We start from the raw sequence: 26,331 nt of genomic DNA on the forward strand, positions 1-26,331 counted from the left end.
TTTGGGAATTGACCTCGAAATCAATTCAATGTAAATTGGTTGACTGTGAATGGAAATCTACTAATCCGCTTTTTGTATCTTATGGTCTTGTCAATTGATCCCGTTGTTGGCAATGTGCTGCAATTTCCATAACATTTTCAACATACCTACCGTCAGGTAACGAGGCCCTATAGGTTTATTTTGCTACACAACATTTGGTCAAGTTATTTTGTAATCCTCTGAAACTACAAGCTTTTGGGTATACCTCGTATTTGCACAACCTTGTTCGAAAACAGTTTGCGCATGGACGATAACTGCACAGAAAAGCGGTAAAAGTTATCTGGCAATGGTAGACTAATTATTGCAAAGACTTTCGTCAGTAGACGAAATAAAATAATAGTATCGTGTCTACATTAAAATCTCGGACTTACCACAGACCATTGTTATTGATTTCGTTTCATCTAGTATTACTTCACGCACTAAGTAATGCACTTTTTTAAACTCTTTTCTTTGCTAGACTTACTTGCTTTACTCAGCTAGATTTGCTGCTAGCACAAAGCCGCCCCTCAAGGGAACTTAAATAATTCATTACCGACCTCACCGTGCGTCGGAACGCGTCGGCGAGTCTATCTAGCGCCTGTATCTGCATTTGTGTAAAACCAACAAAGCCAGTCGCCGACGAAGGACTGGCCACCAGCGCCCTTCCCTCACACCCAATTACTCCCTGTCATCACCAAAGTTTCAATACACTCTTAATGCAAAAAGTCGCAGTTTGTATTTTGCGCAATGCTGGCCGCACAGCGGAAAACAGGCAGTAACACAGCAAATGTGTACAGCATTTTTTTGTCTTCAAAGTCAGTTTTTCATGATAATCAACTTTGGTGCAAAATTTGCCAAAACAACATCACTATTATTTTTTAAACATTTTTTACGATTTTATTTAGCTTTAAAAAATGTTTGATGTACAATAGCTGTTTGTATGGATTACGAATCTACTGCGGAACAGTTTTCGCGTGGAACAGGAAACAACGCAGTTCATCGGATTTTAGTTTTTTTTTGCGAATTGTTTGATCACAAAACTTTATATCTTCCCTTCGATATAGGTTGGTACGAGTTTTGCTGTAAGAAAACGAGGTGATTAGAAACCTGATAAAATGTGAAATATTCGTAAAAATTTTCTTTCACTGACATCATAGCAAAAATGTTTTATTCGTTCAGTAAATTTTAACCTCATTTACCAAAAAAATTAATTTAAAACAACATTAAACTCACCAATCTAATTAGTTCCTCCTTGATAAGGCGGGTGATTTCACTTTTTGCCTTTTGAACCGCGATCTCACTGGTTGCTATAGAAACATACATTGTAAGTTTTTAAGGGATAATAAAAAATTCGACACTTGCTGCATATGTATGTGTCAGTAGATTACCTTCAATGGCAAGGTATAACTTGCGTTCTTCTTCCCCAACTTGTTTGCCGGGTGGGAAATACTGCCCTCTAATGGTGACACCGGCTTCACTGTATTCACTGATTTGGAGCAAAGTGTCCTTCGATGTAACCTTCCATCGACATGTCTACAAATCGTCAAAAAGTCAAACAATAATATTATTTAGAATTCATGTAATAGTAAAAGCAAGGGGCATTCTTGGGAATAAGTTTAATTTTTGTTGATTGTATATTTCGTCCAACCTGAGGAAAGTCGTTGATCTCAAGTTCTTCCTCATATCTCTTAGCGACGCCCTTGTTTTCATCTTCATCCTCTTCTTCTTCTGGCTTTTCCTATGAGAAGTTTTGTAATGCAAATTTAATGTTATTGAAAAGGACTTGATCACAGTAAAAATCAATGTGTGATTAACTTTAAAATAAATAACATTCGAGTGAGCTTGACTAAGAACCACCTACATATAACTATTTGACCATTAACATAACTAGGGGTAAAAAACATATTAGAGGAATAGAATCCAATAATCCAGTGTGGTGTCAAGAATCACCTGAGGGATGTAATTTAGTTTTTGATTGATTTTTTCGGCCAGTTGTTCTGCGATGGTTTTTGCCGAAACCTTGGGGACCTGGAGATTGTTTCCCATCATCACAGCAGTGGCAGCTTTCTGCATTACATCCTACAACAAAAAGAGATTTGAAACTGCAAGCAACAAATACAGGTCCATAATATAACAAAATCGACAAAACAGCAACATGTCATGGGTTTATATCCATATTCTGGTCTGCGCTAGTCTGGAGCATTTTGGCACCAAAAAAGTAAATACAATTACATTTCTGGTTGTTTTTTGTTTAACTTGACAACAACCATGTTGAAAATGAAAAAATCGTTTAAATCACATACATCTTCGAAACTTTTGAACACAAAAAAAACGTCAACTGGCATCGAATAGTTGATTTTAAAATACCTGTGTACCAATGTTTTTCACAAGGCTGATCTTAGATGCGAGGCGTTTAGCAGCCTCCAGTTTCGCAACATTTGCAGCCGCACCACCGCCTGAAGATGAAGTGTTACCGAGAGGAGTAGCAACGTCCTTCACAGTTTTCTTGCTGTTAAACATGCTCTCGATTTTGTCGTCAATCTAAAAGCAAATTTGTATTGTTTATGGATCAGTGTTTATGGAAGTATTTTACAGTATTATTATATGATAAAAAGAAAATAACAACAAAAAGTCCCCAACTGTGCATTTTCCGCAAGAAGAAGTCATTTTCACAAGAAAACAAAACTTTATTTTACACCAAAAAAATGTAAAAAGGAATCTTAAAACTGCTTTTTAAAAAGTGGGTTGTTTCATGGTACGGCATGTATTGTCTTGCTACTCTGTATCCAACGTAATACAACGAACATATTAAAACATCTAGGCTCTTGCACAGAAACGTAACAAAAAGACATCACGGATTAACTACTACAACATCAAAATTTCGAATTCTAATCAAAATCAACTTACATCTTGTGCTGGTTCATCATCATCAGAATCTTGTAATCCCAGAGCAGCTTTCTGTATCTGCCTTCTTTCTTTGGCGAGGACGTGTTCGGTTTCGTCAAACTTAAAACCTCGACCACTGAAACCACTGTTGGATTTGACAGCTTTTCCTTGCTAAAACACAATGCAAGATATGTTAAACTAAACAAAATCTAACACATTCAATACCAAAATGGCCGTTATTAAAAAAATCAGTTTTTGTGCACACCGGCACGCAATGGCCAGTTTACAAATACGGTAAATGTGATATAAATTTTAACATGATCTAACGAGATGAAAAGCAGATTGATAAAAGATAAAACTGTCCGAGAGCTTGTAAGCCTTGTATGCACATTTTTCGTGGGCGTTTTAACACTTGTTATTGCCATTAACAGTGTATTCAGTAATATAGCAGCTCTATGGTAGTTCTTGATCCACTAAAAAAGTAACAAAATGCACAAGAACGAAAAAGTATGGAGAGTGGACTGTGACGGTTAAGTATCTACAACTTAGAGTTTAACATACAAGTCATGTTTCAGGGTTAAAAAAACATATAATGTAACCCCAAACGGACAAAAAACAACAACAAACAAACAAAAAATGTTATTTTGTGCAGTCAATGATTACCGCTTGCTGTTCGTTCTTGAACTGCAGCCAAAGATCTTCGAGTTTTTTAGGGACCTTGGCGCCACTCAGTTCCAAAGCTTTCATTATTTCACCAGTGTATCGTGCTTGGTTTGGTGTTATGAAGGTGATTGCCCAACCCTGGAAAAAATGTACAAGTTAAAATGGGAATTTCGACAGAGTACGTTAGCCATCAGATCAGAAATACAGGGTATATGTTTATATGTACACATAAAGATTTAGTAACATAAACTTTCGTGAAGAAAACAATTTTAGCATTTTTAGATCTTTAGGTCATTGTAAAATGTTGGCAATTGTAGCAAATATTCTATTTGATCTTTAACAATGGCCAGTAATGTATTTTAAACAATTACAGCAAAAATGCGGCAAGTAGGCAACAATTTACAATACAATAAAAACACATTAATGAAAATTTCCAAGCGCAATGGACTGCAGTGAACAAACTATTTTAAATAAATATTGCGGAAGATTAACTCTACTTTGTTTCCCGCGCGCCCAGTTCTCCCGCAACGATGAACGTAATCTTCATAATGATTGGGACATGAATAGTTGACAACCAGCACCAGGTTTTTCACGTCCAGTCCTCGTGCAGCCACGGAAGTTGCAATAAGGAGAGTGTTCACTCCACTCTTGAAATCGTTGATAATCGAATCTCGATCGTACTGGTCAATACCTAAAAAAAATCAAACTTCTATAACACTGCTGGATTATACATGCCGATTTCGAGCAGGGCTATTAATAAAAACAGACCTTTATTATCTATTATAAAAATACGAATAGCATCTTGCTTGTCTTCAGATACAATCATATTTTGTAATTAGGTGAAAGTTTACAGTTGTACTAACCTCCATGCAGTGCCATGCACGAGTAGCTGCTTCCCATCAAGTCCTTGAGGAGATTGTCAGCCTTTTCTTGTTTGTCGACGAACACAAGAATCGCCCCTTGTTCCGTGTATGCCCCCAATAACTCAAGGAGCTTCAGGTATTTTTGTTCTTCATTGAGAACAATCTAGAAAACGTAAAAATGATATTATGACCAGAACGGTATGAAAAGGTTTTAATTTTAGTCCCAGTGAACAGCGATAACGTAAGGATTTTTACAAAAAAAAACGTTGGTAAACTTGTAATAAAACACTACAATCATGACCATTTTGAAATAGTGAATATAACTTATATATGTTTTGGGAAAATTATTATGGCTCCCATTCTTATTTTTTGGGAAATTATTATGGCTCCTGCGTCAAATAGACGCAGGCGAAGAAACATGTTAGAAAAAATGAGGATTGATTTTCAAAGCTAGGTATGAAATCATAACGTGACAATTTACCACTTCTTGTGTGACGTCAGAGCACACGACACTTCTTCCCCCGACTTGAACTTCGATCGGTTTATTAAGGATCCGCCTCGCTAGCGCCTCCATCTGACGAGGAAAGGTGGCGGAAAAGAGAACGGTTTGGCGATCGGGTCGACACGAGTTAATGATATGCATCACCTAATACAGGCAAAAAAGCAATCAATTTTCGCCTGGTTTGTAACGGTAGTATTGTCAAATCATTTTTTAGATACAGACCATGTTTATAAGAGGGCAGGAAATTAACCAAACTGAAATGCTTAAAATCTTTTATTTTTTGCATTTACGGACACGTTGGAACCGCTTACAATCGCAGTCTTAAGTGTGAACAGTTTCGCCTATTACATACACACAGTTTAATTAATAAGTATAACTACGGTTTTCAAACTGCAACACAAAGCTAGAAACTTATTAGAGCTGAAAGCAGCAGAAATGTTTACGACAGACTTAGAAATGACTTAAATGACAAATTTAGAAAGATCTTTGTAAAAATATTTTAGAAAAGTTGTACTCACTTGTGGTTCGAATCCCATGTCAAACATTCGATCAGCTTCGTCCAATACAAGGTACGAACATCTCCTCATATTCGTCACACGACCTACAAAACAAACAACCCGAAGGCAGAAACAAGAAAAATAGTGTTAGATGTGTGAAACAAATTAAATTTTTGCTATTGACAATGAATATGACATCCAGAAAGTGTGAAATTAAACAAAAGGTCAAAACCAATGCATTCTTGTTGAAGCCAGCAATACTTAAAACAAGATATCTGTACATTGTTTTGCAAAAAAAGGTTTGTTTTATTGATTTGAGTTCAAACCATTGGTTGTAACCCTTTGTTTAATAAATATCTTGAATATTTAGTTAAGCTTAATCATTTGGCTGATATCAGCACACAGTTGATGCGGCTGAAGGATTGGAACTTCGGTTTTGGAAACTCGTCACCTAGACAGAGAAGCAAAAATAAACAGAATTACACGGCATGTGTAGAAATGGGAGTATTTGGTAGAACAGATTACATTTTACACATTTGTACCTCTCTATTTCTTCAACTAAAGCTTTGTCCATTAGAAACGCAACTTTTAATTATTTTACCAGCGAGTATTAAAAATGTAAGCTAAATTCGGCGTTTTGTTTTATGCGGTTTATTGTGTTGATTTAACAACGATTTCGCTGTAGCGACTATTCTATAATGCGGCCAAGGTGTATTTATCATGCGGGGCAGGAGAGGTCGTTTGGGTGAACCTGCAAAAAATTGACATGAATCAGTATCCGCTCATGTAATGCGCCCTAACACCTTTACGAGGCAATTCTACGCAGCTCTAAAATGATCCAGTGTGAAAATAAATGTTTGCCTAATATGATATACAAACTGCATTGCTACCATTAACACATGCCGATATAGTTGAGGAAAACAAAATTTAGCAAAAAAATTATGGAAAAAAGTTTTGGTTATCGACCAACCGTTGTTCGCTGACATCATGTCAATCATTCGTCCAGGAGTGCACACGATTATCTCCGCTCCCCTTTTTAGCTCGGCGATCTATAAAAGTGAATAAATTGGTAAAATCTAGTTTCCAACAACAGTCAAGTTGAAGCAAAAAAGGTTGTTTACATCTGCACAGCTAAAAAACTTAACACAAAGGTTGCAGAGGCTTCTGCACACTTTAAAAAAATATTTATTTCAGGAATGTTTTCGTTCCAAATCAATTGTAATTTTGTGTGTGCATTGTGATATTATTGAGCTATCGAAGAAATAAATTTGTCGAAATTTGATACTTTACAGACAATTTTATGACTTATTTTTTAAAAACCAAAACTCACCTGCTCTGATATTCCAGTGCCTCCATACACACATACCACATGTAGTTTGTTGGGTTTGGAAAACCTCTTGCATTCTTTGGTGATCTGAAGTGCTAATTCCCGAGTTGGTGTCATAATAACAGCTATAATGCAATACACAAGTCATCAAGAAGTTTGAAGCATACAATACAATGGTAACCCGTACAACGAACGCCCAGGCGCGCAAACCTTTCTATGAAGGCACAGCCACCTTCGCGCAAAACCAGAAAAAACGTTTTGTCTCATCTTTTTAAATTCTATGCGATTTGATAGTATTGCGGCATGGCACAATACAATGTCTTTTTTTTGTTTAAATCCAATGTTGTTTATGTTTAAATCCAATGTTTGTTACAGCAAAACACAATCAATAAATAAAGTTAGCTAGTTAAAGATTCGCAATTGTGGTTAAATTGTTCCTATCAACCATCATGTTAAAACTCTTACTTACCAATTGGCCCCTCCCCGTTTTCAAGTGGGCGTTGATCCATGATATGTCGTAACATGGGAATCAGGAAAGCAACAGTTTTTCCGCTACCAGTTTTCGCAATTCCAATCAAATCATTTCCGCCCATAATCGCTGGTATTGCTTGGGATTGTATGCATGTTGGTTTTTCGTAACGAGCTCTAATAAAAGTAAAACAAAGCTGCAGACAATGCACAGTGTTTTGACTTATAAAATCTCATCAGTACAGTTAGTGACAGACCATAGGCCGTATTGACCAGTGTAGCCATCTAATGTCAAATGAACTGCACAGATGTGATACGTTAAAACATTAAACACTGCAACATGCATGTTAAGACACACACACATACACAAAGTTTTGCAAAGTGAATTAAACCCCAAATTTTGCCGGAACAAATGGTCTGCTTACTTTTTAAGAGCGTTAAGTACTTTCATTGAAACTCCAGCTTGGACCCACGATTGAATCGGTTTTGGACAATTCTTTCCACGAATTTTGATGTCTTCCATATCAGCTCTAATGTTGTCAACATCAGCTGTAGTGAGTGCTGCTAGCTCAGGTACCTAAATGTGCAACAAGATTGAGTGTTTCTTTTCTCCATTAATAGATTTTTACTTGTTATTTGAGCTTTAGAAGTATTTGAGCAAAAACATACCTCAACGTAAAAGTTCTTGCGGAAAGGTTCATAATTTATTTTGCTGTGGTCAATAGTGGTTTCAAGCTTCTTAGGTTGCTGTTTGTTCTTGAATTTTCCAAATGCAGACTCTAGTGATTCTTCCTCTTCTTCAGACGAATACTGGAATGAAGCATGAATACATTATACAGTCAAACAACACAAATTGTAATTCACCAGCAAATAGCAATTTTACCCACTTCCATATGATCTGCATTTCCTTCCATCAGTTCGCCTTTGTTTACTTTCGACTTGCTGCTCTTGGCCACAGCACTCACCCTGCTTACTTTGGGCCCATTTTTGTCACCCTTTGGTTTTATCTGAATAAGATAAAAATGTTTACAATTAAAACAGTTAGATGTTTAGGCAAAATTACTTGGAACAAATAGGACAACAGTAGAGACATCCGGTTTGTGTCTTAGCATTACCTTTTGTTTTTTTTAAACAATGTTTTAGTCACGGGAAGAACACTTACAAAATACTTTTCATTTGAGCATTTACTGTAACTTATAACTTGGATTTATTTATCATATTCGTGGAGAGGGTTTATTGCTTAGAATCTGAAACCAAAAGATAAACTTTTTAAAATAATACATAGCTATAAACAAATTGTTAAAATTAAGAGAAGGTTTCCAAATATACACTGTAAAACATTGACATGAAGTGTTAAGCTTACCGGTTTATCCTTTCCTTTAGTAAGCTCCATCATGAACGCATCAAGTGGATCAACATCTTCTTCCTCTTCCTTAACTTCCATTTTAACAACAGTTTCCTTCTCTTCTTTCTTGTCATCATCCTCTTCATCACCTTCTTTTGGGTCAGGAACAGGTTCTAGAATTGATATCATGTATGTTATGAGGACGCAAATACAATGTTGGAAAGGTAGATTTACATGACAGTCATTGTATCTAGGGATGGGCCAAGCTGAGCCAGAACCCAAGTACTCGGTACCAAGCATCGCTGTTTTTGATGCTCGGTGCTCGGCCAAGCAGTTGCACAGACTGACCCGAGCATTAAATTTGAATAATAATGCCCTGCTAACATACGAAACCATGTCTGAAAGGGGAGCCAAGAACAAAAATAACTGCTTTTTTAAATGCGTTAGATCAGGAGTTCCCAACCTGTGGTACGCAAAGGTTTTTCAGGTGGTACGCGAGTAGCTTCTGTTTTGTTCACAAAAATCTGGATTCACAACTTTATATTTTGTTTACAAAAAAAATTCCCCCGAGCCTGTTCTTATTTTTATGTAATTATTCCTGTTGTTTCGTATCATTACGATCTTCAAAATACAGGTCATGTCAATCGTCAAAAAGAAGCACAGTTGCTTTGAAAAGCCGTACAACGCTGTGAGACATTGGGTGTTAATTATGTCAAATGATGGCTTATACCATCTACTGTTATATATCTTAAGTTACAAATAGCGTTAAATTATGTTAGTTGTAAGCTAAAAATAGATCGGAATAAAATGTCCAATAATAGTTACCTTTGAAGAGGTAGTTTATGCTATTTAGTAGCCTAGTTCTATGAAAGTATCGATGCTGGTGGTAAGGTAATATTGCAGGAAGATGAGCGGCGAAAAAAGAAACAAATTTTAAAAAGGTGTAACTACAATTTTGTTACCAACTTTAGTCGATCGCATTTGTAGGTTTGGCTATTTTGTATTTACTTTTGTTGGTACTCGTGGCAGTACAGAGTGTGGTACGAGATCGTTAAAAGGTTGGGAACCCCTGCGTTAGATAGTGGAATAACATATACTTCTGTTGCCTGTACAGCTTAATACACCGCTGGTAACGTAGGGGACCTTAGAAAGCTACAAAACTACTGTGGAATTTGGAATGTTAGTTAAGTCACAATGCACCGAGCGTACTCGGCCGAGCATTAGCGTGAGATGCTCGGTGCTCGACCAAACAGAACGTTTGCAGTTTTGCCGTTTTGGCCCATCCCCAATTGTATCTGTTATGTAGTGTACTAGTCTGACTTTAACGAAATTATTCCCCAATAAAAAGAAAAGCAATTCAAACCTTCATCATCATCCTCATCATCTTCAAGTGACCAGATTTTACGAGGCTTTCCATCGTTTATTTCATTATCTTCACCCTCATTATCATCATTATTTTCATCCCCATCTTTGGAGTCTTCACCACCAAGGTTTGTTTTCTGCTCTTTTCTCCACATTTCAACCCGATCTCGTCTCTTTCGCATCTCTTCTTCAAGTTTGGCTTGTTCAAAGTCTTTGGAAAGCTTTTAAAAAGTCATTTTTACAATTTATTTTCAGTCACACTTCATAAATAACAAACAGCCACATTTGCAGTATCAACATACTAGTAAGCAGTTTTACAATACAAAAATGCAGGTTTAGCAACATGTGATTAGGATAAAATAAGGTAAAAAAGTTAGTTTCTTACTGGATCAACATCTGAGAACTTTGAAACTTTCTTTTCCTTGTCAGTGGTTGTTTTTGTTTTATCTTTGCCCCGATCTTTGGATCGAGATCTGGATCTTTTTCTTGATCGAGAAGTTGAACGTTTGCGTGACCTTGACCTACAAATATGCACATCAGATTGTATTAGAACTATCAAAAAAATGAACATTGTAAACACATTTTTTTTAACACAGACTTGCAAAAACAAAATCATCATTAATTTGCCATATCAAATACCAACCTTCTATTTCTTGACCTTGAGCGACGGCTTCTGTCTCTTGACCTTTTTCTTTCACGTGATCTGGAGCGTCGTCCACTACAAAAACAAATAATAGTTGGTCAGGTTGTTTCGCAAATAATAATATTTTTTGAAGCTTTATTATAAACACCTAATTAATACATTTCAGAAAAACAGACAACTTTGGTTAATTTTATTCCATTCAATCACAAATTTTATTTTTTGCATTTGAATTAAATCCTGCAGCCTGAGAGCAGGAAAAAAATTCATGTTAATAGCAAAAATTCTTACTGGAGTTGCTATTAGGGCACTATAAAAGTTTTTACCGTCTTCGGTGGCTGGATCGGGATGGAGTTCGTGACCTTTTCCTTTTTTCAGTTGAACGTGAGCGTCTGAGAGCAAAACAAATTGTTTGATAAACATGTCCACCTTAATTACACAACTTGTAGCCATTTTGCAGTTAAGCAAGTTTTAATCATTGTTGGACAATGGCATTGGAAACTATAGTGGTTTTTGTATAGTTTTTGTAGATGCACATGTTCTTTTCAATACAAAAAAGGTAATTTGGCTGTTTACCGCCGCTCCTTTTTCTCTTTACCACTCGAGCTCTTGGATTTACTCTCATCTTTTGAAACTTTTTTTGTCTTTTCCTCATTGCTGAAAGAAAAAAAACATGCCACATTAGAGAAACTTTCTGTGACAACACAAACTGTCTTGAACAACCTTCCAATGATTAAAACAGATACAAAAATATATACACAGTAAAACCGCCGAATCTTTGAGTCTCAAAAATGGATAAACAACAATTCTACTTTGAACACACTACCACATCCTAAAATATAATATTAGCATTAGTACAAATCATATCAGTCCTATTTCAGTCATTAATGATATATGGCACTAAACTTTTTCTAATAATCATCATAAACAATGAAATACTGAAGTAAATATATTTTCCTTAATGCACTTACTATATGACACAAATCATTGCATGAAAAATTCAAGCAATAAGACATTTGTTTCATGTGGTACATGAACAGTTTTGGTTTGAAAGTTTATGTTTACCTTTCTTTTGATTTATTCTCCCCATTTACATCTTTTTGGGATTCTTCTTTAACTGGGCTGGCAACTTCTTGGGTCTTTGCAATTTCACCATTTGTGACGTCAGCAGTTTTTGTATCCTCCGATGTTTTGGTTAAATTATTATCTGCTCCATTCGCCGATGTAAGAAGAGCATTACTTTTGACTTCAGCTTTTGAATCTAAAAAGTGTCAAGTAACACACAAAACAAAAATATTGTTTACAATGAAACAAAAATTTGAGTATTTTTATATGAAATAAACATGACAAAAACTGTTACACAGAAAATAAACACACACACATATTTTGAATATATAGTTTTCATAATAGTTATAAAAAACAAATCTTACTCTTATCATTGTCAGAATCTGACCCACTATCAGATGAGCTTGAGGATTGCTTTCGTTTCTTCTCCCGGCTCCTAGATCTTTTGGAGCGACGTGAGTCTCTGCGATCACATTTATTACATAAGGGTAGACTAGGCTGTAGGGCTCATCTCATGGCTGGTGGACTAGTGAATTACATTGTGTTTAGCAACAAAATATTTTACTAAAATTTTGTGAACGTTGGCAATAAAACAAAAAAGGTAGAAAAGCCCAAAATGACAAATGTATTTTCACGTTCACAAGTTGGGAAAAACAATATATATCTTAGCAGTTAATATTCAATATTTAAAAAACAACAATTTTTGAAATTTTCGTTAAAAAAACAACACAAAAACACACTTTCGCCTTCTATCACGCGATCTAGACCTTCTTTCACGAGATCTTCTTCTTTTATGTGATGGACTTCTGTAAATAAACAGTACATTATCCACTTGAATGACACAAACATCAGTAACTGCCTAACAAGGTTTTACCAAAGCTGCTGGCCTACTACACTGTTTGTCCTGCTTTGTAAAACTGCCAGCTCCTTGATTGGCCTTTTACTGAGAGCGGATTCCCACCTTTTTAAAACTGATAGTGCTGTTTTGGTTGAATTCCCAATGGTTCAATATCCGCAGTTTTTAAGATGTAAAAGGCAGCCCAAATAGTTGGGCAGTTTTAAACATAACTGCTGCCTTACACAGTACTTTCTTCCATACGATATGCAAGTTGAAAAAAAATTAATTAAGGCTTAATGTTTCAAATTATGTCAAAATGGAAACTATTGTTGACTAACAGTAAAAAATGAAATAAACTGGTAAAGTTGTAGCATCTGCATCCAAACATTGTTTTTTAAAGTTAAGTCTAACCTTTTGCGCTTGGGAGACTTATGTTTTGACCGTGACCTGCGGCTTCTGTCTCTTGACCGAGATCGCTTTTTACTTCTAGATCTCGAACGGTGTCTTTTTCTGTAAGATCTGGAAGACTTTTCACGATCCTTTTTCACTTCTTTTTTACTAGTCTGAAAAATTTAAAGCGTTATTTCAGTGACATAATTGTGAAACATTTTTCATTGCAACATTTAATCAATTATCTTACAAAACAGAACAAACCGTAGTAGTAATTACCTCGACAGATTCTGATGGAACGGGAACATCTGTAGTTGCCTCTGGATTACTCATTTTTAACTGAGACAACTTGATATAAATGGAAACCAAATATTTTATTCACTACAACGACGTTTTTAAAAACGTTTTTACTTCTCGCAAACACTTGTTGATTCCGCACAGATGTGCACCGAACCATAACATAAAGTTGATGTCTATGGTTTTACGCACATGTTGTTTTGGTAGTTCAAAACTCCTCCCTATTTGCCAATGAAACTTTTTTCAGAGACCTTATGTAATTTAATTTATGTTTTTTTGCCAGTTAATTTAATTACTATTTTAGTTGTATCTTCATTTTTAAAATAGAACAGTTTCCTGAAATTCGCCAGTTTCGAGCGAGTTTTGGGGATCAATATAGTAGTAGGCCTATACTCTCTTATTTCGGACCAAAATTACGATGTTGCCCTTGAAACTAAAAGCGGATCCAATACATTATTAGTTACAATTGGTGACACTTCTCGGTAAGTTGTTAACCAACTTATGCAAACAAACAAAATCACCGCTATCAGTTGTCATGGAGTTAACATTCAGTTCATCTTATATCGCTTGATAACCGCTCACTCGAAAGCTATTACAAATTACAACGTTTAAGTCCAGGCATTTAGAATTTTAGATGAATTTGTGGCAGGATCGCACCTGCACAATGGAGTCACATAACAATGCACACAGTGTCGGCAATTCTTTATTGAGCAAAGCTACGAAAAAATATCTGCACGAAGACTTGATTTATCAACCAAAATGGACAAGTAGGTTGAGGTAGCAGTAGGACCAAGGTCTATTTTAAGCTTCTTGTACTAAATATCCATAAAAGCACCTAATCCGTTCAGAACTTTCAACAAACAGCAGAAATCGACAATAAAGAATATACAAAAGCACACATTTTAGGCAACGCATTTCATATTTCACTATTTGCGGCATACATTACTTTGCAGGCTGCATTATTTTATATTCGGCATAAAAAAGCGATTAAAATACTTAATACAAAAATCGCTTTTTGTCACAAAAAGCAACAAACTTTTTTCACACTAGCATGAAAAATTGAACGAATAGTAAATATATCAACGCATAATAAAACACATTAGGCCGACAACCACGGAATTCTTTCATCTAATGAATGGATTTTGTTTCATCGTCTTTGGAACTTCAGACATATGTCTTCGATTCCTAATATCAATGTCCTTGAAATCAAGTTATATAATGTTGTCAAAAAAAGACAATTTCTATGTTACTCCCGGTCACTGTCATAAGTTACATTGATCGCCATTTACCGAATTTTCTTCGTCAGAACCAGGCTGCCATAATTCGTCTTGTTCGTACAGGCGTTTAAACTCCTCGTTAGACGGCGTATCATCATCTGATGGCGCATTTTCTAAAGCCTCTGCAATATTATTGGTCAAACTGAGCAATTGCATTAACCTAGTTGCTATTTCACATCCATTATGGCGTATTTTAATTTTATGTATGTCAACTATCAGGGTCCGGAGGCCTGCATTTTCCAAACTGTCAAGTGTTCTCATCAAATATTAAACTATGACCAACTGGGGCTGTATATTCATTTGTTTCCACATTTTTAGGACAATCCCTACTTAATAAAGACTACTTAATTTTCAAGGTCACAAAATTCTGTGTAAAACGGTTGGCGAGTTCGAATTTGCATATACGGCAAAGACGTAGTCGTTCTTGTAGGATTGGGGAGTCTGACAGTAGGGTCACAGTGTTTTAAACAGAGCTAATTAGAGTAACTAACTGTTGAAAAGTTTATTTAATTTATAATTTTAAATAATATCAACTTTGATCACGTCGCATAAATGCCTCATTTCATATGTTGTTGTGCAAACTTTTACCGTGCTTTACAAAATACTGTGTATGTTATGGGTTACCTTCCAGTGTGGCTTTCTGCTTTATGACAAGCTCCGAAAGATACGGTTTCATGTTAGGGAAATACAAAAGTATTCTCTCAAAAAACGTTTTTTGAAGTGACCTGGCTTGCTTTCCGAGTTGAGAATTTTCCTGCACGAAAAGCTACAATGTAATACGTATCCAAAATTAAATGCGTTTTATTGCAGCTCACCCCATTAAAAACATAGCAATTCGTAAACAGTAGCTGCATGTCTTTGATAAGTGCTTCTACATTGCCATAGTGAGCAGAGTTGGACTGGTCCAGTCTTTGTCGAATTTTTTTCAGGTCAATGGGCTTTTTAATAACCTTGTAGTACTTTGGAACCTAAAACATCATATTTTTACGTTTTACAGCAATTTTTTTTTTAAATAAAACGTGTACCTATTTCAGATAGGCGGACATTAATCTGTAAAAACATTAACACAAAACTAACATTTTTTAAAAAAATTTTGCACAAAAATTGTGTAACAGTTTTTAAAGTGATTTTTACTGCCAAGGAATTAAAAAAGTGGGACTTACAGAAGCACTCACAGGTTCTTGAAAATGCAAACTTTCTGGCTGACACAGAAGGTGAAGAAGCATCTGCTCACAGAGCTGAAAAGTACAAAATACACAAGAACAGTAGTAAAGCTGTTCACCACATTGCAATTCATTTTTTAATGCCAGTTAAATTGTTTGTTGAAGTAAGCAGACAAGCATGGGTCCCACATGTTTTTGAAACATAGCTTTAATACAAAAAGACTTAGTTCTTTTGAATCATTTTTTTTGACTTTTTTGACTTTTGCAGTTGGTGACCTCAAATTCGAACACATCAGGAATCCACTGGGTTGAAGCAATGGTGCTCAAGCTGCATGCTCAGGAAAATATAAGGGGCTGAGATAGAGTTAGAACCCCAACCTAGTTTTCACAAGGCAGTTGTGCTAACTCAGCCATTTTGGTTATCATATCAATCCACATATTGAGGAAGGATGTGACGATATGTGGCCGACTTACATGTTGTTCTTCACCTTGAAGACCGTTAGGTATTCCAGTAAACCCATAATTGTAGTGTGTCAGTGGATCTCGACACATGGAACATTGCCAAAACCCTCTGTCAAACAAAAAAGGCACAATGTGAAAAATGAGTTTGAATACTACATCCAAACATTTTTCCAAAATTATAATGGTTGCTTTTGCCAAATTGATATCCAAACCATGAAAACTTACAGTGACAACTGTGATCAATGAAAATATGTTTTTGAGGGGGATTGTGACAACAAACATTTCAACATCTTATAAACTGCTATAAGACAAGTTATCATATACCACAATATACATATGAACAAAGATTTGACTTTTTCAGGGTTTAATCACTTTCGATCTGTTGCCGCATTAAAGATAAAATAACTTTAACACATAATAAATTCGATAAGAATGTGCATCTGTCCTGTCCAACAACACCAGTATGCTAAAACTACCATCATAATATCCCCTTATTGTACTTGTATGGTTATTATTATTTGCTTCAACACCAAACATAACGACACATGTGCAACATACTTTGGTTCGCTGTCCATTGCAGGAATGTGACAGTGTAGGTGATAGACCTTAGGACATGAATCACAGCAAAGAAGTTTTCCACCATTTTTGCACACAGCACACCAATCCTCATTAGGATCACACTAAAACCCCGAAAGAAGTAAGAGTATGATCATTCACATGTTATAATGGTAAACTGACACCCTTACCTTGATTTCTTCATCATGAGGTTTTGTGATGATAACTCCAGGACTATCTTAAAAAGCAATACGATAGAAAATAAACAATAAGTAAAATGACATTTTATGGGAAAAGGTTCATTAAAATGTTTGACTAAGCTATATTATTCCTCTGGGCAAGTGTTACAGTATGGAAAAACATATGACATTATTATAGTTTGGTTGCTTTTTGTATTGTGTATTAATGTAGAGTTTGAAAAAGAATGTTTACATAATCCAAAATAACAATATACAACATTGATGACCTATTGACCTTTATGTACAATAAATTAATGTGTAACCACTGTAACTAATTATGAATTTGGTCAAGGTTGCATTGTAAAACAACTGACAAAATTTTTACCCTGTGTAGTTGTTGGGGAATCTGAAAAGTTTTCGTCCAAATGTTTAGCTAAATCAAACACCATGTCTGTAATCTTTGATGTGTCCATCATGTTGTTGGTATCATCCTGCAAAAAACGCTGTGTTTAGTTTTAAAATCTACTGCAATATGTTTCAAATTTTAATTGCTTACATATTCATTTCTTTCCACATCAGTTAAATCCAATAAATCAGGTGGTTGTAGGTCATCTGATTTTCTAAGCCAAAATAACAACAGTTAACATTAGTGGGGACATATATTCAGTGGTGGGATTCAAATTTTTCAGTCGGCTCTGTTACAAAAAGTCCATTGACAGCAACCAGTAATGCTAACCCAGGGATGGGCAACCTGCAGCCCGTGGGCCACATGCTGCCCTTAGATTAAAGTTGTGCGGCCCACAGAGACACTTGGATTTCAAATGTAATGGCAAATCAGTCCAAATTATTATATTTTTTGAGCAGATTAGTGTGCCCGGTGCTAAACCTAACAATATGCTGCTAGAATTAAATGCGAATTTTACTTGTAGCAAGACATTTTTGATATGCAACGAAGTAAAATCACCATGTTTTATATAAAGGTGCGGCCCGAGATCTAATCATTGCAACAGTATTTGGCCCCACAGTGAAAAAGGTTGCCTACCCCTGTGCTAACTGGTTCGCTGATCTCATAAAATTTCGTGAGGCGGTTCAATACAACCAGTGCAAACTGGCTGAATCCCACCACTGCATATATTTGTAAACTAGGACAGTGGCTGTATTATTCTATACCCTACTTACCGATTCACTATACACAGCATTTGACATACTAACAGGATTGTTTTTGGTAGCAAAAACAAATGGGTCCCCACACATGCATTTATGCAAACATATGAAAAAAAACTCCCTCTGAGAATTTAAACTCTAGCTTTGACCTTCAAACAGCTGTCCAGTCCAGTTTTGAAACAAAAATTATCCTAGAAAACTTAGACAGTATTACAGACACTGAAAAATTAGGAATAAATTTTACACCAAACAAACTGTTCTTCATTTAACTTTGTTATGCAAAACATATGCAGTTGACATCTAACTTCTCTACGTGTGGAAGCCGAAAGACCGTTAATAACCTTTTTGACATGATTTTTAGTGACATGCAGTCCTTTGTGTTCAACAATAACATTTGGCCTAATTTTTACATGACACAAGTATTGTTTCTAAAGTTTGTTTGTATAAAATAATGAAGCTACATTGTGACAAAAAAATCACACTTAACTGTGTTATGTGACACCAACAAGTTGACCTTCAGTGACCCCTCGTTGTGAAAATTTGTTTAGGGTTAAAGCACCTTTTTTGACCAAATGCATAGAACAAAGAAGCATTACACAGAACAAAAAAGAAAAACAATATGGACAAGACGAAATGTGTCCCCCTCAGGAAAAGGGACCCATCATAACCAACCAAATTTTTGGTAATGCCAGTCAACTTGCTGAAACATTAAGAAAAGCAAATTCACTTACTGTGTGTTATCATGTTCGGATGCTGTGGAGTTTAATTCCATTGATGGTGATTGATCAACACAATTCGTGGCTACTAAAATGAAAAACAAATACCATGTAAACCAACTTTGAGAAAGAACTATTTAAACATGTTACCTGGTGTAGTTGTTGTTGGAGTGCTGCTTTGAGCTGATGCTTCTCTGTTAGTAAAATAGACAAAGACATACTAAACTAGTTTGGGTGTCTATTATAACCTATTTTACTCAAATAACTCGTATTTTGTTTTTGCAATACAGCACTACAACTTACTGGAAATGCTGATGTCGAGTTGGATAAAGCTTCTGCATTTTTTCAAATATCCCGGAATTAGTGAAAAGGCCAGCTCCACCTTAACACAAATTAGGAAAAACTTGAAGGTCAATGCTTATGCTTGTATATAAATGTGAAAAGCTAGTGTACCTTCAAAAGCAGAACTTGGTGTGCCATTTGTGTTTGGTATAATTGGAGTATTCTAAAGATATAATTGGTGTACTTTAGTTGCAAGGTAGAATTAAAAAAAAAACACTTTCTGATTTACTATAGTTTTGTCTTTGTCAGGTGTAGTTGTACAGTTTGTGGTGGTTTCTAAGTCGACCCTAAACATATTTCAAAGTTTAGTCAGTTAAAATATATTTTTATGTTCATTGTACAAGCTAAAGTAACCAGTAGAACAAAATCAGAAGATAAACTAAAAAAGATTTATAAATTAAGAATTTCCAAAATAGAGTCCTATCACAGAAACACTTTTAATTTGAAATAATGCATTTGTTTTATTTTAAAGTCATACATTTTGTTTGGCATTGCAGTGGAAGGTTGTATCTCAGGTTCAACAGGTTTCTTTTCAATTGCAGTCCAGAACAACTGACCTAAGAATCAAATTTCAAGTAAAAAAACCACAACTCCCAATGGCATTCGAAATTGCAGCTGTACAAACCCAAGCAATTTTCCAGTGTTTCCTTCACAGTGTCATCAGGAAAGAACACTACATCCATTATAGCCGGCGAGGTTTCAACAATTTCCTTTTCAAGAGATGTGGCAAACTCCTTTATCTGATAAAAGAAATGGTGCTTGTTACAACAGATTCTGCCTGAAACTGTTTTCTTTAGCAAATGTATCAAAAACAGACTTTTAGAAACAAAACCAGTTAGTTTTTGAAGAGTTTATGTTTTGTTGTATGGCACTTTGCTTGTTCATAACTAGTACACAACTAAAACCTACTCCTGCTAACAGCATAACACACCTAATTTGCAGGATAACTTTTTATAGCATAGCTGTGGGAAGTTGGTAAATGTGCTCTTACAGGTTTCAATGTCTTTGTTATGCAGTAATTTACAATGTATAGAAAAAGGCAATCTGGGTATGCCAATTTTTTTGCTTGTGTTTGTTTACTTATATATCTCCATCATGAAATCAGCTAATATTCTTTTTTTAAACAAAACCCAGTGCACTGAACAGTTACACACCTTTTTGACATTGCAGCTCACCATTTTTCTTGACTGCAGCAAAGCAAACTCATTTTGTTTTTGTCGAGCAACAGCGATAAACTTTATGCAATGATTCACAGAATTTTCCATCCGTTTGGCAATTGTCATTTGAGTTTCCAGTACTTTTACTCTTTGTCTAACATATAAAAAACTAGTTTCAAGAAACATCAACAAATTTTTGGTTTGTGGAATGTGAACTGCATTTTTATTTAAGCAACAGACTTGGCTTTAATATGTGATTTGAGCTAACATGTCTGTCATGGGTTGTAATGGAATGTTATACACTGCTTTAAACATTCTATGCACTCTAGATAAAAGCAATACTTGCAGTATAGTAATTTGACTTTAAGTACTTTAAATACTTACTCGCTCACAGTTTTAATTTCATTCAAAAATGTTTGAGATTTTTGAGTAATCAACTGGTGTAGTTCATAGTGGTACATCAGAACTTGGCGAAGAACCGCTTTTTGACATTCTTCAATGCTTTTCAAATTTTTGCTGATGTCTTGCTTCAGACTGCCAATTGAATCCGTTTTTATCTGAAAAGAAATAATTCATGACAAAAAAATATAAAAAAACAACAACAAAAACATGTCATAAAAATACTATCAATACATATAAAAATAATATTGCACAAACACAGTTACTTTCAGTTCTTCTTGAATGAGCTCCAGATTTGTTCTTTCAACAGCAGCAGCTTCTTCAATAAATTTGTATCTGTAAATAACAAACACAATTTAGCAAACATTTGGAAACAATAAAAATAGTTGCTCCTACTTGTGTTCCTGGTGTTTTTCCAACTGGCAATCACGACAAGTAAGCACATTACAGGTCTCGCAGCAAAGCTTTATAACTTCACCAGGGTGCATTTTGCAACAAACTGGCTGTGTGCTGTTGGCAAAATGACCTAAAAAGTAAATAAATGATTTGACTTAGAGTTTTTGAAAAAAGTGAATCATTCCACCCACACACACACACACATAAGGTACAAACTTAAAGGGTTTTAACTAGTGATGCACCCAAGTTTCGGTTGGCCGAAACATTTCAGCCGAATATGCTGTTTTTGATGTTTCGGTTGCGGCCCAATCGTTTTTGAAAATTTGGCCTAAACCAGTGGTTCTCAAACTCGGTTTTCGGGGCCGCATGCGGCTCCCAACTACTTATTTTGCGGCTCGCACCAGACCTCAGAAAACCACCAAACATTGCTATTTTAGCTTTCAAAGTCATCTTCTTTAGTGATTTTCTCAAGGTTTCGTTTTTTTGTGGCTCCCTACACACTTAAAAAATACCATTTGGCCCCGACAATACAAAAGTTTGAGAACCACTGGCCTAAACCAAACTACGAAGCTGACATGTGCAGCATACGAGGCAGGCAACAGTGCTTGTGATTCGACTTTCGGCGGATTCTCCACTGAGCCTGTGTAGCTCAGTTGGTAGAGCGCGAGTCCTGGAAAGACTCCTGTCGTGGGTTTGAATCCCACCGCAGGCTAGATTTTTCTAGCCTACGCCTTGCCTTATGGTGGTGAATGCTTGGTGACCGGCTGATTCGGTATAGCGCCTTCAATGGGCCTGGCGTACTGTAATTTTTGATTGCATAGAATTAATACCTAAAATTTTATTTTCGTCAATATGAAACATCTTTCAATTATCTATTTGTTGTATCTATAAAATAAGAGCCCAAAATATTACAAGTTTAGTAAAGCTTCCGCTTTGTGAAAGTGATTTTGGTTTGACATAACTGAGTTCACTTGTATCAACAACACAAGGTTCACTTGAAAACATCCATAAGAACAGGATTTTAGGTTCGGCCTGATTCGGCCGAAATTATTCGACCTCATGGCGGAATATTCGGTTTTGGCCTGAACTATTTTAGGCGGGTTCAGTGCATCACTAGTTTTGACATCATCCATTTTTACATTTGTGGCCCGAATTTTTTTGGGTCTCAGCTTTTTTGTAGCAAGTGTATTTGCACAAGTACAAACATGTAACTACATACAAAAGCACATGATGCATTATATATGAGAAGCGGGATACGGGTGAACTAGTAAAAAAAATGCATCGGATAATTTAGATAGTATTGGAGTGCTTTTCAATGGATACATAGTGCATAACAACAGCTATGGGGTGGCATGGGTACAGGGGTTCACACAAAAAAATTTGGTGCAAAAGTTGGAGTAATTTGCTGCAGATAGTTGGGGTGAGGGTACTATATAACCCTCATTTCAATTTTCATTTATTTTTAAAAATACCACTTCATTTTTCTTTACATTTTCTGTTATCACAAGGTTGCAGCATTGGTTTTGAAGGGTGACTAAGAGAGAAAAAAGATTGAACAGCACTGTATCAGAGGGCTGGTGAGGTGGCAGGGTTACAAGCAAATAAACTGCAATGTTATGTTGAAATATAGTCTAATTGACTGCAGGAAATTTTCCTAAAACATGCAACATTCAACACAAACATCAAAAATATTTAACTGTATGTGGCACCAATACCTTCAGATAACATATCTTCATCAACAGGATCAAGGACATGATCTTTTGTAAGTTTTACTCGCTTGTGAGCAGTCATGCATTCTTCACATAAAAAATCTTCACAAGTTGAACAAAACCTACAAACAAATTGATCAAAAGTTCAGAAATACAAAGTTTGTAGACAGGGCAAGCTTAAGTTAACAGAAACCAATAAAAAGAATAAGTCTGGATAAAATGGCTTTCATTTTTAGACCATGCTCCTATTATTTTTTAAATGGTCTGGACACACAGAGTTCCCCCAGTTGAGATTTTGTTTAAGTAACATTAAGGATCAGTTTAAGCCACATTGGATGTGCATACTGGGGCCACACATCATTCCCTGATAGCATACATTTTTTGCCTGCTACAATATGGGAGCAGTGCCCAACTACACAGCTTAAAAAAAGACTACTGGTTCTCTTTTACAGCTTTTTTTGTTCATTTTAGTCAAATGTTGGTGGGTCAACCAGATCAAACTACATGTGTATAGTTATGTAAACAGCACATATTTACAGTTTTTAACCTGACAGCTTGATAGTTCTCATCACAACTGGTGCAAAGCTTTTTTACTTTTGGCACAATGTTCTCCTCTGAAGCTGAAGTCTTGTTGTTTTGTTGGTAAGTAAACAGGTTGTCAATCACATTGTCCAGGTTGGAAATGCACTGACAGCAGGGGCATTTTAATAACAACTCTCCACAAACGTTGCGCTGGTAAACCTTGATTTTTTGTAGGTTTTCCAAAGCATCTTCTGGAATTGGTGGCTCTACATCATTACGTAGACCTTTCTGATGCAATCCATCCTTAAGTGCAGAAAAAGTCAGTTGAAAGTAGGATTTAAAACCAAGCAGCAAACAATTTATATTTGCCAATAATCAGAATAAACATTGTGGACAGTTACACAATTTTAAGAAAAGGTTGTCCATAAGTTGTGAACAATTTAAAAGTTCATGCTTTAATCCTTTGGTAGTACAATTTTAATCTTATTTAAGTGAAAAGACATTACTTACCAATTCCTTCTGATAAGAAATGTGCTCCTGCTTTAAGATACACTTGGTGCAAAACACATGCAAGCATCCAAGTAGGAGTGGATTTTTGTCCATGAACGGTTGTTCACACAGAGTACAAACATGTGATACTGTATTAGATTCTGTTCTATCCTGTTCACCAGTAGTTGTAGAAGCATCCTCGCTGGAAAGTGACATCGAATCCACAGCTGCTACACTTCCACTTGCACTATTATCATCATTGACAGAGTTGGGGGTTTCCGGGGTTGGGGTTTTATTTAAGGTGGGGACAGAGTTCATCTTTGAATTGTTACTTGACTGATCATCTGTAGTTGTATTTGAGGAGGGACTGTGCTCTAACAAAATAGTGATTTCTGTGTTTTCACAGGACCTAAAAACTTTTGCTGGTTGCAGGTTCTCTCCATCAGATGGTCGTTTCATTGTTTCATCCATAATTTGATCTGATCATTATAAATCCATCTGTATAATTGTGTTTTATGTATAGGTATATGTGTATGTATTGCAAACACAGACCATCAAATTGCCAAACATAAACACTGACCAGTTGAGTAAGACGAACTACACTATATTAGGCTATTTCCAATAGTTTTTGACAAACATCCTAAAACAGGAAAAAAGAAACAAGTGTAAAAATATAACAACTGTACATTATTGCATTACAGACACCTTGCTGCATCACAATCTAAAATGTGCTTGAAAATGGAGCATGAAAATAGAACGGTTTTCTCTGCTCGTGTAGGCATATCTTAAAAAGCATGTTTCTATTGGACATTTAAATAAACTTGCTGGATCAATGCCAGATGAATCATGGGTCAGCACTCGGCAGAAACTATCTTGTATCGTGCCGTGCTTTTTTGAAGGTGAAGTACGCAGCTGCAGCTCTATGCAAGGACCACAACATAACGGAGGAGGGTTTCGTTCTATGGACCTTTTAAGGAATAAGCCCAGACGAGACGAGCATGCGTTTTGAATCATATGCCAATAGCCGAATAAGAGACGCGCCAGGGCAGAATAAATTACAAACCCTTGAGCGCCCTGTTGCAAACTTGACCCTCGAGTTAATTTTGTGATCGACAATAGACAGTGTTATTTCACACATCTTGAAGCCGATTGTCACATTGGTTATGCGATTGTTACATAGTATAGTGAGTCTCATCATACCGAGCAAAACTCCTTTGTTATGTCACAATAGAAAAGTGCAACAAAAAATAAATGGTTCGCGCAGAATTGCAATTTTTAGTCTTGTCTGTACTGTAACGAAATTGACTTTCGACCCTTTCCATGTGTTCAAATCATTTGAGACCAAGAAAAAATCAATCCGAACCGCTTTTTGTCATGGGTTCAGGTTCGGTTCGAGTTCTCATTGTTTTGTTTTTAGAGCAGTGGTTCCCAACCTTATTTGTTACATTCCTCCCTTTGCCAATTTTCGAACTATTCATCCCCCCCCAGAATCAGACGAAAAACAAATATAACACAAAAAATAGCAATTTGAAATATACCTTATAGGGGAGATGCGGGACCATTGGGCATGAAGGACCTTTGGGCCATCATGCGTTTCTTTCAAACTAGTCGCTGTAGCGAGTTCTCAGTCATGTGTTAAAGTACTTGTGTTGCAATAGTTTTAAAGCTGTAACAACAAGAAGGTCAGTCACTTACAGAAGAAACTGTGAGCATAACTAAGTTTTCGCAGCTTGAAAGTAAATATTTTGCTCCTTTACATTTTTGTAATTTCTTTATTAGAGAAAGCTAGTTAAAACACGAAGTTTGCAGGATATTAGTTAGTTAATTGTAGCGTTAGATGAGCATTAGTATTTCTTAAGTTAATCTGTGCAACGTAGTTCAGTAAGATAAGTTCGTAATGGCGGCAATACAGGACCATTAAGCCAGTTGTTCACAGGACCATTGGGCATGGCCCTTTGACTTTACACCATTGGGCATGGCCCAAAGGTCCTTGGCCTATGAAGCTATTGATGCTGGTTGTATTTTTTCTTTTGATTAATATTAGATTTCTTTTTCAATAAAATTGTTCTACTTTCAAACACAACACTTAATAAGCTCCCTCATGCGTGGTGTAATGGTCCAGAATATCACATGAAAATACTGGCCCAAAGGTCCTTTATGCGAGGCTCAATGGTCCCCAAGGGTAAGGACCTTTCAGCCATATTTTTTGCAATTTTTAAAACGGAACATCTTGCCAACGCATTTCCAAATAAGAAAGTTATGCCCTTGTGTAAGTGTGTTAAAACGTGTAGTATTAGTACAGGTGTTCAATGGCAATTTTTCTTTCGAACTCAAAGAAATAGTCATGAAAAACTGAATTTTGGCTCAATGGTCCTGCATCTCCCCTAATCAGGGCTGTCCATTTCAGTATCTTTACAACCGGTTCCAATGTGAACCGGGTCCTAATTATAATGGAAATAATAATGTATACAAGCAAAAATATTCTCTAATTTTTCAAATGTAACATTTTTTTCACAGTTTTTATGAAATTCCTCCCTTGAACTCATAAAATTCCTCCCTAGTCAGGAATTCCTCCCCCGGTGGGAACCACTGTTATAGAGGATCGGGGTTGGTTCAGGTTTCTAGGAATGAATATTTTCG

At 36.0% G+C, this 26,331-nt stretch overlaps 2 protein-coding genes and 1 non-coding gene across 9 annotated transcripts; 1 reads left to right on the plus strand and 2 right to left on the minus strand.

The window, feature by feature from the left end:
- Positions 1 to 731: 731 nt before the first annotated feature.
- LOC145239656 (putative ATP-dependent RNA helicase DDX46) lies at positions 732 to 13,333 on the minus strand. Its single transcript, XM_080103026.1, has 29 exons — positions 13,144 to 13,333; positions 12,886 to 13,037; positions 12,377 to 12,442; positions 12,002 to 12,099; positions 11,637 to 11,832; positions 11,148 to 11,228; positions 10,898 to 10,963; positions 10,575 to 10,649; positions 10,317 to 10,452; positions 9,933 to 10,152; positions 8,588 to 8,742; positions 8,112 to 8,231; positions 7,894 to 8,034; positions 7,650 to 7,801; positions 7,226 to 7,401; positions 6,760 to 6,881; positions 6,400 to 6,478; positions 5,451 to 5,533; positions 4,912 to 5,076; positions 4,431 to 4,593; positions 4,065 to 4,258; positions 3,568 to 3,705; positions 2,926 to 3,075; positions 2,386 to 2,559; positions 1,969 to 2,097; positions 1,667 to 1,756; positions 1,407 to 1,551; positions 1,252 to 1,325; positions 732 to 1,098 (listed from the first exon to the last, which is right to left on the minus strand). The coding sequence occupies exons 1-29, from the start codon at positions 13,195 to 13,197 to the stop codon at positions 1,051 to 1,053; spliced, it is 3,642 nt and encodes a 1,213-aa protein (XP_079959152.1). The 5' UTR covers positions 13,198 to 13,333; the 3' UTR covers positions 732 to 1,050.
- Positions 13,334 to 13,848: 515 nt separating this feature from the next.
- Positions 13,849 to 25,362, minus strand: LOC145239657 (E3 ubiquitin-protein ligase TRIM33-like). Of its 7 annotated transcripts, none has more exons than XM_080103029.1 (25): positions 25,230 to 25,362; positions 23,713 to 24,189; positions 23,228 to 23,505; positions 22,687 to 22,802; positions 20,972 to 21,101; positions 20,842 to 20,911; positions 20,561 to 20,733; positions 20,174 to 20,330; positions 19,645 to 19,759; positions 19,498 to 19,576; positions 19,249 to 19,306; positions 19,131 to 19,182; positions 18,981 to 19,059; positions 18,828 to 18,871; positions 18,693 to 18,765; positions 17,354 to 17,417; positions 17,183 to 17,288; positions 16,810 to 16,856; positions 16,622 to 16,743; positions 16,076 to 16,172; positions 15,602 to 15,676; positions 15,254 to 15,406; positions 15,063 to 15,192; positions 14,451 to 14,560; positions 13,849 to 14,360 (listed from the first exon to the last, which is right to left on the minus strand). In XM_080103029.1, the coding sequence occupies exons 2-25, from the start codon at positions 24,160 to 24,162 to the stop codon at positions 14,286 to 14,288; spliced, it is 2,853 nt and encodes a 950-aa protein (XP_079959155.1). In that variant the 5' UTR covers positions 24,163 to 24,189; positions 25,230 to 25,362; the 3' UTR covers positions 13,849 to 14,285. The 7 variants fall into 7 exon arrangements, with proteins under 7 accessions (XP_079959155.1, XP_079959156.1, XP_079959159.1 ...); XM_080103030.1 differs by lacking the exon at positions 25,230 to 25,362 and adding an exon at positions 24,244 to 24,348; XM_080103033.1 differs by lacking the exon at positions 25,230 to 25,362 and having other exon boundaries at positions 20,195 to 20,330; positions 23,713 to 24,348.
- On the plus strand, positions 21,610 to 21,683 carry Trnas-gga (transfer RNA serine (anticodon GGA)). The gene has a single exon. It is a non-coding gene; the product is annotated as a tRNA-Ser (tRNA).
- Positions 25,363 to 26,331: the final 969 nt, after the last annotated feature.

This window comes from Phallusia mammillata, chromosome 7, assembly GCF_965637545.1.
Source record: "Phallusia mammillata chromosome 7, kaPhaMamm4.hap1.1, whole genome shotgun sequence".
Taxonomy (NCBI): Eukaryota; Metazoa; Chordata; class Ascidiacea; order Phlebobranchia; family Ascidiidae; genus Phallusia; species Phallusia mammillata.